General features: G+C 35.2%; 1 protein-coding gene across 1 annotated transcript in view; it reads right to left on the reverse strand.

Annotated features, from left to right (window-relative positions):
* ZNHIT6 (zinc finger HIT-type containing 6) overlaps positions 1-17,959 on the reverse strand; it is a 56,571-nt gene that overhangs the window by 19,137 nt on the left and 19,475 nt on the right. Inside the window, exons 6-7 of the mRNA XM_017661173.3 lie at positions 2,458-2,526; positions 1,000-1,080 (exon numbers count right to left, since the gene is read on the reverse strand). Coding sequence (XP_017516662.3) covers positions 1,000-1,080; positions 2,458-2,526 — 150 coding nt within the window. The remainder of the gene's footprint in view (positions 1-999; positions 1,081-2,457; positions 2,527-17,959) is intronic.

Raw genomic sequence — 17,959 nt, forward strand, 5'->3', positions numbered from 1 at the left:
TTATCAAAAGTAGAAGATGAGATTTAACTAAGCTTGATTGGACAATTTAGAACCCACCCAGTCTAAATTTTAAACATTAAGTTACTCTGGAACCAAACCAAACATTCATATCCCAGGCAATACCATCCAGAGAAAAAGAAAGTCAACTGGGTTCCTGTCCAGGACCACTACTAATTCACACTCTAAATTGTTTCCTTTTCTGATCACTGATTACATGTGCTAGGTCCTGTACTAGGAACTTAATATATACTATTTTTCTTTAAAGCTTCTGAAGAACCCTATCTAGTAGATATGTAATTTTCATTTCACTGATGGAAAAAATTAACCATAAGTTAAGTGACACAGCTAATAAGGAACAGCTAACTTTCTGACCCAGATATTCATTACTGAATTTTTCCACTATGTTATGTTAACCATTTCTGTCCATGCTGTATTTCTGGACAGGAGGCTAGTGTATCTTAGTTTTATGAAGACTTGGCTAAAACAGTATTTCCTGTCTTTAACAGTTACTTGGAAACTTAATTTTCAGAGCTTTTGGTTCAACTTGAAAGGTAGTTAGTTTAGTTTAAATGTTAAGAGTGCAGACTCTGACTCCAGATTGCCTGGGTTTAAATCCCAGCTTTCCTGCTTATCAGCTATATGAAGTCACTAAACCACTTTAAGGCTTGGTTTTCCCATCTGTAAAATGGGTATAGTAGCACTAATCTACCTTACACAATTACTGTGAGGATTAAGTGAATTAATACATTTATTAGCATCTGCTTCATAGAGTTTCTGGACCACAGAAAACAGTAAGTGTTAAATACTATTTCATTACTATCCAAAAGGATCACCTCTGCCTGGTAAGGCCTGTGGAAACAGAATGTAAATGCACAGACAGTAAAATGCACTAACACATAAAATTCTAATAAGATTATGGCTTTACATAATAAATATGCACTCAACAAATACTTCAACATTTTTAATAATTTTAGAAAATTAGGAGATTTTAAAACATACCTTTGACGAATTACAGGATCAGACTTTTCAGGATCAATGTAAGGTCTTAGGATTTCACTAATAGTTTTATCTTCTGGTACTCTGTTCAAAAAAGAAAAAAACCAACAGAATTTGTATTATTTATAACTTTCTACTAGAGTGTTAACTTATAATTACTAAATCTTGTGTTTTCTTTGTTTAAAGAAACTGAACAAAGACTTTTATTTTGCTCTTGGCAAAATATAACATCCCTTCAAACAAAATTACTTATGAAAAAAGCTCAAGAGGACTTCTTGGATATATTAACTCAGTCCTAAAGAACAATATTTTGGAAAGCTCCCTATAAATGAATTATAAAAATACAAAGTCTCTTTTAGCACACATCTGTGCCCAAAGATGAAAAAGAAAGAAGTCAGGATGAAATATACTTGAAAGCTGCAGAAATAAAAAATCTGAAAAAAGATGTTGCTAATTTCAGTGCATGTTCAAGTTTATTCATTCTAAATCAAAAGACTGGGTTGAAAATTGATATTCCTTTCCTTGAAAACAAAACATTTCAGGGTTCCAAACTTTCCTATAGGTATGCACATTGTTTTAAACTATAAAGCTGTAGAGACAAAATTAAGACGTTGTTTTGAATAACTTTCCTCAACCATTTATACATACTCACATACACTACCGTGCAATATATCTCTATCTCTAAACTCAAGTCCTTTCCTTGTTTTAGTATTTCAAAGAACATTTTCATTAAAATCCATATGACAAATACAGTTTATGTAAAATGTGGACATTGTAAATACATTACTTAAAAAGCACTTTAAAATTTTCCTAACCTAAGGGATCAAATAGTACACAACCACTATAATTTTTAAAAGACACTTGAAAATGTTCACAATATGAAGGATAATAAACTGTTTATGCAAATTGTTCTAATTATGAATATACATATATATGTGTCTAAAATAATGTATTTTCTAAGAGACACACTATGATGTCAATAGTAATAATTTTTGCACAGTAGAATGTGGGGCCATTACTCATTTCCTATATAACCACCCAGCTGAAGAAATAGAAAGTTTTTAGCCTTCTTGAGTCTCCCTGCGTCTCCCTCCTTATATCTACTTTGCTTGCTCAAGTAAACACCACCATGATTTCTGTGTTAATCATTTCCCTTAGAGTTCTACCATCTATCTCTGTAGGTATTCCTAAAAAAGTACAGTTTTGGTTTTTTTTCCTTCCAATCATACTTTATGCATCATCCCTTAACCTGTTTTCCTCATTCAATGTTATTTCTCAGATTCATCCATGTTGATGTGTGTAGCTATAGTTCATTCATTTTCAGTGATGCTTAACATTTTCACTCTATCAATATACTACAGCTTAAGTTACCCATTCTACTACTGACATCACATTTAAATTAACAGCTTGTCAAACAGGAAGACATAATAAAAACAAGTAAATTCTTAATAGTGGTGATACCTTTTTTCTATGTACACAGCTTGACTCTGAGGGAATTGTAACTTCACATGCCAACAAAACTGTTGTTTTCTAAGAAAGAAAATAATCATGTGAGGATCAAGGGAGACAATGAAAGGTCTAAACACAAACTTCCAGGTGGTAATTCTAAAAGTATTCTTAGAATTTAACCTATCTTATCTACTAAGTCTCTTTTCTGTTTTTGAAGATTTTGGGGGCTATTCTTTTAAACACTATATTAGCAAAGATTTTAAAGAGAAAAAAAAGAAGTGCAGCAGTGCTGAATTCTAAGGACTTCATATTCCTGAAATAGGATGCAATTTCTCATAGTTCAGGGGCTTTTGAGATCAGTGTCCTACTACTTTAAGTTTACAAATAAATTTCCTCATGAACAAAACAATGAACTGATGTCTTTGCCTGACTAGTTTGGAAATTAGGTGAATGAAGTATTATCGGGTTGAGACCAGCTGGCTACAGATGCACTCCTGAGCCATGAGTGTGTCGTGCATTCAGCAGCAAAACAGTAGACAACAAGTTGGTTGCTAAGCAGAAGGCACTCTGAGCTGTAGTCCTTTGCTTTCAGGTCTAAACTCTGGCTTGACGTAGGATCAACAGTAATAATTCACTGAATATCTAACCTCAGTAAATAGCCATATGTTCTGTTTAACACATCTAAATTTGGTGACACTAGACACCATTACTTTTGAAAAAAATTTAATACTCAAAATACTGAATTATTTACAGAAAGTTAAATGTCTTCACTACAAGATGGCTTACTGCACATTAGCAAATAAATGGCCAGCAACATGTCTAAGCAATGGCCAGCATCTCTTAAATCTCAAATAATTTTTTAAAAACAATCTAGTAGAGTATCTCCTACCAAACATTGATATGATCTACTCAAATTTTTGTCAGGAGGCAACGACCATAAAATCCAGTAAAAACCCTTCTTTATTTGGATAAGTTATCACAGGTCTGCTCATGGAAGCTTTGTTCAATAAAGACAGTTTTAGGCATTAGCTAGAGAAAAATATGCTTGATTTTGCTTATGTTGATAGTGTCACATCATACAAGAAACAATCAGGTTCATTATCTTTTTGATAGAACAAAGTTGTAGGGCACCTTTTATTAATTTAAAGGCCAGATGTGTAAAATCTCAAGAGGAAAAACACACACAAAAAAATCTGAATGCAAATGCAAGTCATTGGTTTTAAATATGTAATTCTTTGAAAACAAAACACCTTTTCAACATTGGTTACCTGTGAAATAGGCAAAGCAGCTAAGAGATAATCACATTTCTCTTTTAGTAAGAAATAAATTGACTTTTAAAATCTTAAAGCGTACCGGTTTCTTTCTCAATACAGTTGTTTTTCCATGTTAATTAAGTTACAAGGGAAAAAAAAGGTTATGAACTTGTCATCTTGTGGAATTGTAAATTATACTCAATCACTCCAATAACCGAGTAATTTAAAGAACAATTCACCTTTCTTAACATTCAGTTGACCCTAAATACCTTCAGAAAGTACTTACATGTTGCCAAAACAGAGAAAGAATAGACCTTGGAAATAATTTATTTACTATAGTTAATGAACTACATGAACAAATTTGAAAAGTACATTTACTTTTAAAAATGTAATCTTACAGTATTTCAAAACAAAGAAAAAATATAAAGAACACTCACTGTAACACTTAGATTTAACCAACTTGCATATTGCTATATTTGAGATTTTTTTCCCCTAAGAAATGAGATTAGGCTACTGATAACCTAATCTAAGGTTACTGATAAATGGTAATAATATGAATATTAATATTCATAATAAATTGTATTTTGAGTGATGGTAACAATTTCAATGTTGTCAACTTTAAATATTCTGTTTTGCTTTTTCATTTACATTATGCTTTAGAGGTTTATTCATGATGGTACATATAAATTCATCAATTTTATCTGTTGTACAGTATTCCATTGTGTGAAGAATACCAAAATCTACTTATCCATTTTCTACTGATAGACATTATGACTGCTTCCAATTTTTTTATCATGTTTTCCCTTAAGTTAAAGAAAAAAATAAAACAATATCACCCAGGAAGGAGATCATTTATCTCTACTGCTACAATGAATTAAAAGTTAACTTGACTGAAAAACTGCTTGTACTCTTTTACTCTACTGTAGTATGAGGCATTTGAGAGCAGTTATTCAGACTAGATTTAAGTGAAAGTAGACAAAGGGAGGTTGGAGGGTGCTTATGAAGATTTCCTGAAATTGATGTTGCTGAAATTGAGATAGTTCTGACATGGGTAATCACATCTCTTTCCAAGTCTCAAAAAATTAACTTTGTTTCCCATCTCTCAAAATTGTATGCAGTGACACATGTCCCACTTAAAATAATTTACATACACCAAAATCCCAGCAACACTCCTTATGAGGGAGCCTGTAATTTTATTTTTTTGTTTATATTTGTACACTTTCTAAAAGAACACATTTTGTGAAGGAAAAAATTAAAGTTAGTAATGCTTCAGTGAGTACCTCTGAGCATATATAATTGTTTTTGTATTTTGGATTATTTTCTGAAGATAGGTTTCAAGAAGTAGAATCACTAGGAAAGAGCAGGGTTGCTCAACCTCAGCAGTGCTGACATTTTGGACCAGAGAATTCCTTGTTAGGTGGTTGGGCGTGGGAGACACTGTCCTGGGCACTGTGGGATGTTTAGCGGCATCCCAAGTCTCCACCCATGAGATGCCACTACCAACACCCACTGTGCAGGTGTGACAACTAAAGATGCACCCAGTTTCTGCCAATGTCTTCTAGCGGGTGAAATCACCACTGTTTGAGAACCATCAGGACAGAAATTTACACATTTCTACTACTCGTAATACATTAAGACCTCTGCTCCCAAAATTCAACAAAATGCCTTTAATTATAATAAAGCCATTGATGATTGGATTAAAGATGGTGGCGTGAGAGGTGAGACAGAGACCTCCTCCTAAAACCACATATAATATGAAAATATACTTATTACAATTAATCCTGAAAGAGCAACAGGAAAGAAGGCTACACCAGACTGCATACACCTGGAGAAAAGAGCAGACCTCATGGAACACGGTAACGTACCAAAGCTGTGGCTAAGCAGCTCCAAGGCTCCCCACCGTGATACACAGCCTACTGTGTCTTCCTCCCAGCTAGTCTGCACCTGGCACAGACTCGCAAACCGGCAACCCCTGCCCTGGCATCAGGCCAGCCAGAGGGAAGCCCCGTGTACAGCAGCTACAAACATAAAGCATAGAAGCTTACACTTGTGTGTTTGGCTCACTGGTTCTGACAGTGGAGACAGGCATAGCAACCAGGAAGTAGGAAACAGCTCTTTCCTCACCCCAGGCACCAGTACTGCTCCCCTGCGACCCCCGACATTGCTCCAGAGGCTGAGCAGCTCCAGAGAGTAGAGCTTCTGGGCACTAGAGGGCACCATACACAAATTATGAAATGTCAAAGGAACCTGGTTCAAAGCAAAATTATGAATACACCTGAAAAAGATTCAAATGAAATCAACCTCATGAATCTTCCTGAAAGAGATTTCAAAATAAAAATCATTAACATGCTCATAGAGGTACAGAAAAATATTCAAGAACTCAGGAACGAATTTAGGACGGAGATCCAATCACTGAGGAACACAATGGAGAGTATTAAAGGCAGATTATATATGGTGAAGACAATAAATGAAATAGAAATTAGGGAAGAGGAATACAAAGAAGCTGAGGCACAGAGAGAAAAAAGGATCTCTAAGAATGAAAGAATACTGAGAGAACTGTGTGACCAATCCAAATGGAACAATATTGGTATTATAGGGGTACCAGAAGAAGAAGAGAGAGAAAAAGAGATAGAAAGTGTCTTTGAGGAGGTAATTGCTGAAAGCCTCCCCAGTCTGGTAAAGGAGATAGCCTCTAAGGCCATGGAGGTGCACAGATCTCCCAACACAAGGGACCCAAGGGGGACAACACCAAGACCTATAATAATTAAAATGGCAAAGAACAAGGATAAGGACAGACTATTAAAAGCAGCCAGAGAGAGAAATGAGATCATATACAAAGGGAAACCCATCAGGCTATCATCAGACTTCTCAGCAGAAACCTTACAGGCCAGAAGGGAGTGGCATGATACATTTAATGCAATGAAGCAGAAGGGTGTAGAACCAAGAATACTTTATCCAGCAAGATTATCATTTAAATTTGAAGGAGGGAATAAAACAATTTCCAGATAAGCAAAAGCTGAAAGAATTTAACTCCCAGAAACCATCTCTACAGTGTATTTTGAAGGGACTGCTACAGATGGAAGTGTTCCTAAGGTTAAATAGCTGTCACCAGAGGTAATAAAAAAGGATTGACAAAGAGTATACAAATGTATACAAAGAGTATACAAAGAGTATACAATATGGTACCTAATACATACAGAATGGAGGAAGAAGAAAAGGAGGGGGAAAAAAAAAGAACTTTGAGATTGTATTTGTAATAGCATACTAAGTGAGTTAAGTTAGACTTAGTAAAGAAGTTACCCTTGAACCTTTGGTAAGCATGAAATCTAAAGCCTGCAATGGCAATAAGTACATACCTATTGATTATCACCCTAAATGTAAATGGTCTGAATGCACCAATCAAAAGACAGAGTCATTAATGGATAAAAAAACAAGACCCATCTATATGCAGCCTACAAGAGACTCACTTCAAACCCAAAGACATGTACAGACTAAAAGTGAAGGGATGGAAAAAGATATTTCATGCAACTTATAGGAAGAAAAAAGAAGGTGTTGCATTACTTGTATCAGACAAAATAGACTTCAAAACAAAGAAAGTCACAGGAGACAAAGAAGGACATTACATAATGATAAAGGGGTCAATCCAATAAGAGGATAAACAATTATAAATAACTATACATGCAACACAGGAGCACCTACATATGTGACACAAATACTAACAGAATTAAAAGGGGAAACAGAATGTAATGCATTCATTCTAGGAGACTTCAACACTCCACTCACTCCAAAGGACATATCAACCAGACAGAAAATAAGTAAGGAGACAGAGGCATTGAACAACACATTAGAACAGATGGACTTAACAGACATCTACAGAACTCTCCACCCAAAAGCAGCAGAATACACATTCTTTTCAAGGGCACACAGAACATTTTCCAGAATAGACTACATACTAGGCCACAAAAAGAGCCTCAGCAAATTCAAAAAGATTGAAATTGTACCAACCAATTTCTCAGATCACAAGGGTATAAAACTAGAAATAAATTGTACAAAGAAAGCAAAAAGGCTCACAAACACATGGAGGCTTAACAACATGCTCCTAAATAATAAATGGATCAATGACCAAATTAAAACAGAGATAAAGCAATATATGGAGACAAATGAAAACAACAGCACAATGTCCCAACTGTGGGATGCAGTGAAGGCAGTTCTAAGAGGGAAGTATATAGCAATCCAGGCATATTTAAAGAAGGAAGAACAATCCCAAATGAATAGTCTAAATTCACAATTATTGAAACTGTAAAAACAACAAATGAGGCCCAAAGTCAGCAGAAGGAGGACCATAATAAAGATCAGAGGAGAAAATAAATAAAATTGAGAAGAATAAAACAATAGAAAAAATTAATGAAATGAAGAGCTGGTTCTTTGAGAAAATAAACAAATAAGATAATCCCCCAGCCAGATTTATTAAGAAAAAAAGAGAACCTACACACATAAACAGAATCAGAAATGAGAAAGGAAAAATCACTACGGACACCACAGGAATACAAAGAATTATTAGAGAATACTATGAAAATCTATATGCTAACAAACTGGATGACCTAGAAGAAATGGACTTTCTAGAAAAATACAACCTTACAAGAGTGACCCAGGAAGAAACAGAAAATCTAAACAGACCAATTACCAGTAGTGAAATTGAGTCGATAGTCAAACAACTACCCAAGAACATAACGCCTGGACCAGATGGATTCACTACTGAATTTTATCAGACATTTAGAGAAGACATAGTACCCTTTCTCCTTAAAGTTTTCCAAAAAATAGAAGAGGAGGGAATACTTCCAAACTCATTCTATGAAGCCAGCATCACTCTAATACCAAAACCAGGCAAAGACCCCCCAAAGAAGAAAACTATAGACCAATATCCCTGATGAACATAGATGCAAAAATACTCAACAAAGTATTAGGAAAACAAATTAAAAAATACATCAAGAGGATCATACATCATGAGCAAGTGGGATTCATCTCAGGGATGTAAGGATGGTACAATATTCAAAAATCCATCATCATCATCCACCACATCAACAAAAAGAAGGACAAAAACCACATGATCATTTCCATAGATGGTGAAAACCATTCGACAAAATTTAACATCCATTCATGATAAAAACTCTCAACAAATGGGTATAGAGGGCAAGTATCTCAACATAATAAAGGCTATATATGACAAACCCACAGTCAACATCATACTTGACAGTGAGAAGCTGAAAGCTTTTCCTCTAAGATTGGGAACAAGACAAGGATGCCCATTCTCCCCGCTTTTATTCAACATAGTACTGGAGGTCCTAGTCATGGCAATCAGACAACACAAAGAAATAAAAGGCATCCAGATTGGCAAGGAAGAAGTCAAACTTTCACTGTTTGCAGATCACATGATTTTGTACATAAAAAACCCAAAGACTACACTCCAAAACTACTAGATCTAATAGCTGAATTAAGCAAAGTTGCAGGATACAAAATTAATACACAGAAGTCTGTTGCATTACTATACACTAACAATGAATTAGCAGGAAGAGAAATCAGGAAAACAATTCCATTCACAATTCATCATAAAGAATAAAATATCTAGGAATAAACTTAACCAAGGAAGTGAAAGACCTATATCCTGAAAACTATAAAACTCTTTAGAGAAGTTAAAGAGGATACTAATAAAAGGAAATTCATTCCATGCTCTTGGGTAGGAAGAATTAATATTGTCAAAATGGTCATCCTGCCTAAAGCAATCTACAGATTCAATGCAATCCCTATCAAAATACCAACAGCATTATTCAATGTACTGGAACAAACAGTTCTAAAATTCATATGGAACCACAAAAGACCCCGAATCGCCAAAGCAATCCTGAGAAGGAAGAATAAAGCAGGGGGGATCCTGCTTCCCAAGTTCAACCTCTACTACAAAGCCACAATAATGAAGACAATTTGGTACTGGCACAAGAACAGACCCAAAGACCAGTGGAACAGAACAGTAAGTCCAGATATTAACCCAAGCATATATGGTCAATTAATATAAGATAAAGGAGCCATGGATATACAATGGGGAAATGACAGCTTCTTCAACAGCTGTTGTTGACAAAACTGGACAGCTACATGTAAGAGAATGAAACTGGATTACTGTCTAACTCCATACACAAAAGTAAACTCAAAATGGATCAAAGACCTGAATGTAAGTCATGAAACCATAAAACTCTTAGAAGAAAATAAAGGCAAAACTCTCTTTAATATAAACATGAGCAACTTCTTCATGAACATATCTCCACAGGCAAGGGAAACAAAGGCAAAAACGAACAAGTGGGACTACATCAAACTAAAAAGCTTCTGTACAGCAAAGGACACCATCAGTAAAACAAAAAGGCATCCTACAGTATGGGAGAATATGTTCATAAATGACATGTCTGATAAGGGGTTGACATCCAAAATATACAAAGAGTTCATGTACCTCAACAAACAAAAAGCAAATAACCCAATTAAAAATTGGCAGAGGATGTAAATAGACACTTATTCAAAGAAGAAACTGAGATGGCCAATAGGCACATGAAAAGATGCTGCATATAGCTAATTATCAGAGAAATGCAAATTAAAACCACAATGAAATATCACCTCACACCAGTCAGGATGGCCAACATCCAAAAGACAACAACAACAAACGTTGGCAAGGATGTGGTGAAAGGGGAACCCTCCTACACTGCTAGTGGGAATGTAAATTAGTTCATCCATTGTGGAAAACAGTATGGAGGTTCCTCAAAAAACTAAAGTAGAAATACCATTTGACCCAGGAATTCACTCCTAGAATTTATCCTAACAATACAGGAGCCCAGTTGAAAAAGATATATGCACCCCTATGTTTATTGCAGCACTATTTACAATAGCCAAGAAGTGGAAGCAACCTAAGTGTCCATCAGTAGATGAATGGATAAAGAAGATGTGGTACATACACACAATGGAATATTATTCAGCCATAAGAATAAAACAAATCCTACCATTTGCAACAACATGGATGGAGCTAGACGGTACTATGCTCAGTGAAATAAGCCAGGCAGAGAAAGACAAGTACCAAATGATTTCACTCATCTGTGGAGTATGAGAACAAAGAGAAAACTGAAGGAACAAAACAGCAGCAGACTCACAGAACCCAAGAATGGACTAACAGTTACCAAAGAGAAAGGGACTGGGGAGGGTGGGTGAGAAGGGAGGGATAAGGAAAAAAAGGGGCATTACGATTAGCACACATAATGTAGGGGGGTGCATGGGGAATGCAGTATAGCACAGAGAAGACAAGTAGTGATTCTATAGCATCTTACTATGCTGATTGACAGTGACTGTAATGGGGTATGCGGTAGGGACTTGATAATAGAAGAATCTAGTAAACACAATGTTGTTCATGTAAGTGTATATTAATGATAACAATAAATAAATAAATAAATATACTGATCTAAAAAAAAATAATGTCATTGTTTCCTTGCCATTTTTATCAACATTCTCAAGGATGGAAATTCTGTTCCCAGAATATTCTAGGTAACAAGCACCCCAAGGCATTATGTTTAGCATTTGATAACAGACTCATGATGTAAGGATGACAATTATTAAACTTAATGTTACATTCTGGACAACCTGACAAAATAATAGCCATACTGACCTCTCTGTGAGACCCATGACATGGAAGTAACTACTCACGCATAGCAAAGCTTTTCCTCCTCCTCCCCCAGGGCATCAACCCAAAACACACACATCGAATATTCTCAATGGGAGCACCATCATCTTAAAGGGAGTGCAAACTGGTTCTTGGGAGAGTTAAAAAAACCTTCATCAATAGTATGTTTTGTGGCCCTCCATAGGGCCACTGTACATAAACAGATATGCAGTGTACCTGTGGTATCAAAATACCATGGGGATAGGGGACAGCAACTAGAGGGTAAAATGTCTAAAACAGCTCCTTGGGAGGAGATAATGAAAAAAAAGTTGAGAAACACTTAAATGGTACATATATTAAGTGAGGAAAAAAGTATCATTTTAAACCAGGTTTCAGTGAGTTAATACAGGACACTTATTTAATAAACTCCTGCTTACTAGAAACTGTTAAGGATCATTCTTTCCCAAATTTCAAAACAGTAATATGTAAATGATGACACAGAGACGGCAGGAAGGAAGTTCTCTACCTATATACTCATACTTGTCTTACTGACTTAAAATTGGTAATTTTAATCTCTGGAATGCTACTATAATTCCAAATTAGATTCAAATCAAAAGTCATCAGATCCTTTTAAATTGCACTGCTCTCTTAATACAATAAGATGTTCAAACTCATTTATAGCCAATGAAATATCTTCACCTACCAAATTTAGAAGGATGTTGTTAAAATTAGAAATGCTAGGGAAGTATGGTGGCATGGACACTATTATTGACAGAAATATAAACTGGTGCAAGCTTCTGGCAGTTCAATTTCATAAAAGCCATAAATAAAAGTTCATCATGAAAAAAAACAAACATGTATTTTTTCCTCAACAATTTTATTCACAGGAATTTATCCCAAGGAAATAATTGGACAAGTAATGATACATGTACAAAATGTCCACTGTACCACTTCTCATAACAGAAATAAATTAGAAATGAGGCAGAAGAATATGCACTGAGGTACAAAAATGTGCTTGTGTTTTGTGAATGATGGCACTCACATTTAAAATACATATTCATATATGTATTTACAAGTATGAAGGATATGCCTCAAACTTTTAGCTAGTTACTTCTTGACATCATAAAAAGACTTAATTCTTACTTTGTATGCCTGTATTAAATAAATCTTCAACATAATGATTTGCTCCTTGTTATAATCAGCAAAGTAAAAAATGTTTCCATGGGGAAGCACAGGATGGTAGTCATAGGAAGGACAGAAAGAATTTTAACATTCTTTTTAAACTTAAAAAATATTTTATTGGAAGTGTTCTTTTAAGATGTTTCTTTCTTATCTCAGAAATTATTACCCAACCAGAACTTGAGTTACTTATCTAATCATTTAGACAACATCAAAGCTATCTTCCTCAAGAAATATGCTACAAACAAGAGTTACATGGGAAGGCTGAATTCTAAGAACTAAGATTTCTAATAAAGTTTAAATGAATTTGCATATTTTCCTCAAAACAAAAACAAAAACTTCACCAATTCTCATTCCATTCTGTTACTGATTAACCAACATTTATATACTCAAGGAACACTTCTGAGGGCTCTCTAGGCATCAGGGGCACAATTAGACTGAGGGGATGAGCCCAAAGCAGATTTCTTTTTAGGGCAGTGATCAACCACCAATCCTGGGCACTGCATTTTTCCTTCCATATCATTTTGAGAGTAGAGAGTTTTCACATGAAAGCACCCTCTTCTTTACTGAGCACTGTACAGAAGAAGAATACTAATATACTGTAATTCCCAGAGGTAGGACAGGGCAGACGTCAAGTGGACTCTCTGTTTGAATTCTACTCCTAATTTGTCACTTGATATGACCTTGAGCAAGAGACACACCTCCTCCGTGCCTCAGTTTCTCACGGTAAAATGGGATAACAATAGTATTTATGCCATAGGATTAAATGAACAAATACATGTCAAGATTCCAGAACAATAATAAAATATGTTAGTTATTATTATGACCATTGTTATAACTCTACATTCAATTCAATGTCCTGAATTATGAAGAAAATACCGACAGGGTCTTTAACTGAGAACATTTTACCATGAATTCAGACCCGAACTCTACCTATTCTGAATTTAGTGTTTAGTGGCTAGAGATGAAACCAGACATGTGGATGAATACAACATATGAGTACAGACCTTGCTGTAAAGGGCCCTGAATGTTCTGCTAAACAGAATGGATTTTATTCTGTAGTTAATGTACCAACAACAAAGGTTTTTAAAGAAAACTGAAATGATGACCTTAGAGGGAGACCCCTCATCCTACTATTTAACTCTCCTAATTAGTGTTTTTATGGTATAGTCAGGACATTATCTTTCCAGCCCTTGTTTTTGTTTATTAAGAGAAGCATTTCCATGACTTTTGAGAAGTACATTCACATATTATGTCAGTTCAAATATGTCTAAATTATTTCACCTCCAATTTTTAAATACAGATGACTCCATGAAGTAAGCTAAAGCTGGACTTTGCATGTCTGATCTTCACAATACTATACCACTAATTAAATTAGTAAAGTCTACAGGTTATGAAAACTGCGAGCATTAAACAATAGTTTAAATGCTTTTTATATATCAGATATTGTTTTAAAATTTTTTCATGTATTAATTCATCTAATTCTTGTAACTCTGTGTCATTATTTCATTGTACAGATGAGAACACTAAACTAGAGAGAAGAAAGTCACTCATCCAAGGTCATTATTCAGCTGGAAAATGGCAGAGTTGGGATCTGAACCCAGGCAGTAAATAACTCTACAGACTATGTTCCAACACTATACTATTATGAACTTTCCAGAAAGTACAACAGCAAACCATGTTATTTTTCTGTACTGCTAATTCAACTATATTTTAATTATATTTTATTTTAAATATTTGCCTCCATATTTCAACATCATTTTTAAGAGTCACAGTAGACATTTAGATTTTCTACTTGATAATCCCTTACTACCATCCTCCTTTCTAATCCATGCAACACGTACTTTGATGAATGGACTCTATCCCTACTTTCAGGGGTATGCACTTACTGGATGGCTTAAAAAAATCATTATTTTATGCTTCTGGAAACAATGGCTCAGGATTGAGTAGATGACCTAGGTGATCCAACCATGGTGAATTTCAGGTTTCCTATTCAATTATTATAGAGAGAAGCACTTCTGGATATTTACTGTAATCCAAACTTTTACCAGGAGCATTTTATGACCATGAGGATTTAGCTGACACCATATTAGATTCAATGGAGAATCAGCAATAAACTGGGTCCCTGATGATATAATCATGTCAATATATCTATTAACCCTAAAGTCGATCCTACCTCTGGACATTCAGTTATGGGAGCCTATATACCCTTTTCAGAGTCAAACTGGTTTGACATGGGTACTTTGTTTCATGCAACATAAAACATCCTGATACAAGACATCAGTTTTCTTCTTTCTAGGCTTCATCTTTCATGTCTACTAAGCAATAAAAAAGGAAGATAGTACATCAGGATTTGGAAGCAGCAAATAATATGTGATGGAATTTTTAGGAAAAAAGTGTTTTGTTCCACTGTCAGTTATAAAATCTTATTTTTATTGAAAGCAAGAAGAAAATTTACCAAATTTTAAAGCCCTTCAAGGGAATACCAAATGTACAAAGTATCTACACAGTTCTTCACTCACAGGCATTCATCTTTCAAAATGTATTGCAAGATCAAAATTTAAAGTCTCAAAAATAAATGTAACTATTCTTTGTAAAAATAGTCCACCTATTTTATTAGAATTGGTACCATAATAAATGTTTTTGGAAGAGTGGATACAAAGGGTCTGTGAAGTTACTTAGAATGGATTAAAAATTACTGGAATTGGGGAGAATGAAAACCATAACATTATGTTTCACATCATTATGAAAATAGTCTGAAAAGTTTCAGTTACATATATTTTGCTCTTGAAAAAATTAGTTTCATTACTATATGATAGTAGGAAACAGGTTAAGTATGTGGTACTGGCCTTAGTAGTAGACAGTTTATTAAGAAAATGGATGTAGTAAGGAAGACTGAAATGAAAAAGCACATTTTTGCTGTAAACAGTTGATAAATACTTAAGCACTTAATAAAGTAGTTTTCAACTAGGAGTGGTACCAACCTGAGGAGTGGGGGTACTTGGAAATGACAGTTTTGATTGCTCCAAGAATGGGAGGCATTTAGTGGAATGCTAACCTTCCTGTGCTGTACAGCAAAGTCCCACACAACAAAAAATTGTCCTGTTCAAAATGCCAATAGAGCCCCTACCAAGAAACACCAGAATGCAAAAAGGAGAGCAGATACATGCACACCAAAAACTGAATACGAGCACTAAATGCTGACATCTGTTTCGTATTAACTGTAGAGAAAATATGAAATATGTACTATAAGAACTCCAGCAGAGGAGAAATAATGGAGATGAGCTACCATGTGTACTTTCACAGATGGCTAGGAAATATGGAAGAGGACAACACTGTAGGAATAAGGATGGTGACCAGCCTGGGCACATTTAGTTGAATACATTAGGAAATTGGGTGGGACAGACTATGAAGATTCATATTTAGTATGGGTTCCTCATAGGAGCAGGAAAATTTTCTGCTCACATACAACTGTCTAAATTCTCTGGCATGGAATATAAGGTCCTGTAAGGCATCCACAGAGGGGCTCTCTCCTGCTTTATCCCCTACCATTTACCAACGCCCACCCTTGTTTCTAGACACACCAAACTACATACACTGTCTAAATTTGCTCCTCTATTTGATATTCTCACCACAAGGCCATCCTTTCCTTCCATCTGAATAAAAACCTACACTTAAAAACAACTCCTATCCTTCAAAACTTTGTTTAAATTCCATCTTCCTTGGGAGACCTTTCCAACCCTCAGCTCAGGGAGTATCACTTCCCCATTCCTAAGGGCTTGCAGCAGTGAGCCCTCCTCTGTGCTCTCACAGCACTTCACGGGAGCATCAACCACAGTACCCGGGAAAGGTCTGCTGAGCCTCCCACTGACTGAACTACTTGAGGGCAGTGACTTACTATTAGCATATAGATCAGTAGTTTTCAGGTAGAGATAAACATCAGAATCATCTTTGGTGATTTTTTAAAAATGAAAGACATTATTTTTAAGAGCATTTTTAGGTTCACAGCAAACTCAAAAGGAAGAAGGTAGAAATTTTCCTTATATCCTCTGCCTCACATAAGCATAGGCTCATCCAATGCTTTTCAAAAAATAAAGATGCCACTTGCAACAACATGGAAAAACCTCCTGCTAAGTGAAATAAAACAGAGAGAAATATTATATAATTTCACTTATATCTGGAATCTAAAAGAATAAAACTAAACTCATGAGAACAGATTGGTGATTCTCACTGGAGGAGGCAGATTGAGGGACAGGGTGAAATGGGTGAGTATTAAGAGGTACAAACTTCAAGTTATAAAATAAACCATTTGGGATATAATGTACAACATGGGGACCATAGTCAACAAAACTATGTTGCAAATTTGAAAGTTGCTGAGAAAGGTAAATCTTAAAAGTTCTCATCACATGAAAAAAAAAAATGTAACTTTGATGACTAATAGTAACCAGACAATGTGGTAATCATTTTGCAGTATATACAAGTCACATCATTATGATGCACAGCTGAAACTGTATGATGCTGTATCTGAATTATACTTCAATTAAATGAAAAAGAAACACATTACACAGAAAAAAAAAAAGATGCCTAACTCTGAGGCCTAATGAATTAGCAATTCTGTTGGTCAGGCTCAGGTATCTGCATTTTGAAGTTGCCTATGTTAATTCTGACATGCACTCTAGATTGAAAGCCACATACACAAAACTGGCACTACTGTTTCCATCTTACAAACAAGGCAACAGGTACAGTGAAATGAGTAACTTGAAAAGAAAACTTATACATAAAGATTAAATTAAATTTTGTCATGTTTAACCACAAAATAAACATTTGATTATTAATGGCATTGTTATTCCTTTAATTTTTTTCCCCACTTTTTAAAGAGCAAATACACTGAGGAAGATTTACATTATTTTGCTTAACGAGAAATACTTGAAACAGATTACATTTCCAACTGCCTGAAAGATAGCAATTTCAAATGGAGGGAGGGGAGGATAAGAAAAGGGAGTTAATTTTAGGCTATGGAATGGGGTACAACATTTGAGAGCTTTAGATAGTCCAAGGCCAGGAGATGAGATGATAAAATTTCACCTATTAGCAATTCTACCCCTGTCCATTGAAGGTATCTCTGAGCTAATAACTCCTGCGGGCACAGAAGCATTCAAGGATTGTGGGCAGGCAACTATCAAAGTAAAAACACATTTTAAAAAGATGTATCCATTTTAAAAAGATCCACCTTCTGTGATGCCAAGTCACAAGAACTTCCTTACCTGAGTACATGGCCCCAGTAAGGAAATGTCTTATTGAGAAACCATTAGGCTTCTATTCTTTCAGTTTTTGTAAGTCCCTGTTGTTGCTCTGAAATCTTCCCATCAGACTGTACCAAAGCTGTTATGGCAGAGAA

This window comes from Manis javanica, chromosome 4, assembly GCF_040802235.1.
Source record: "Manis javanica isolate MJ-LG chromosome 4, MJ_LKY, whole genome shotgun sequence".
NCBI lineage: Eukaryota > Metazoa > Chordata > Mammalia > Pholidota > Manidae > Manis > Manis javanica.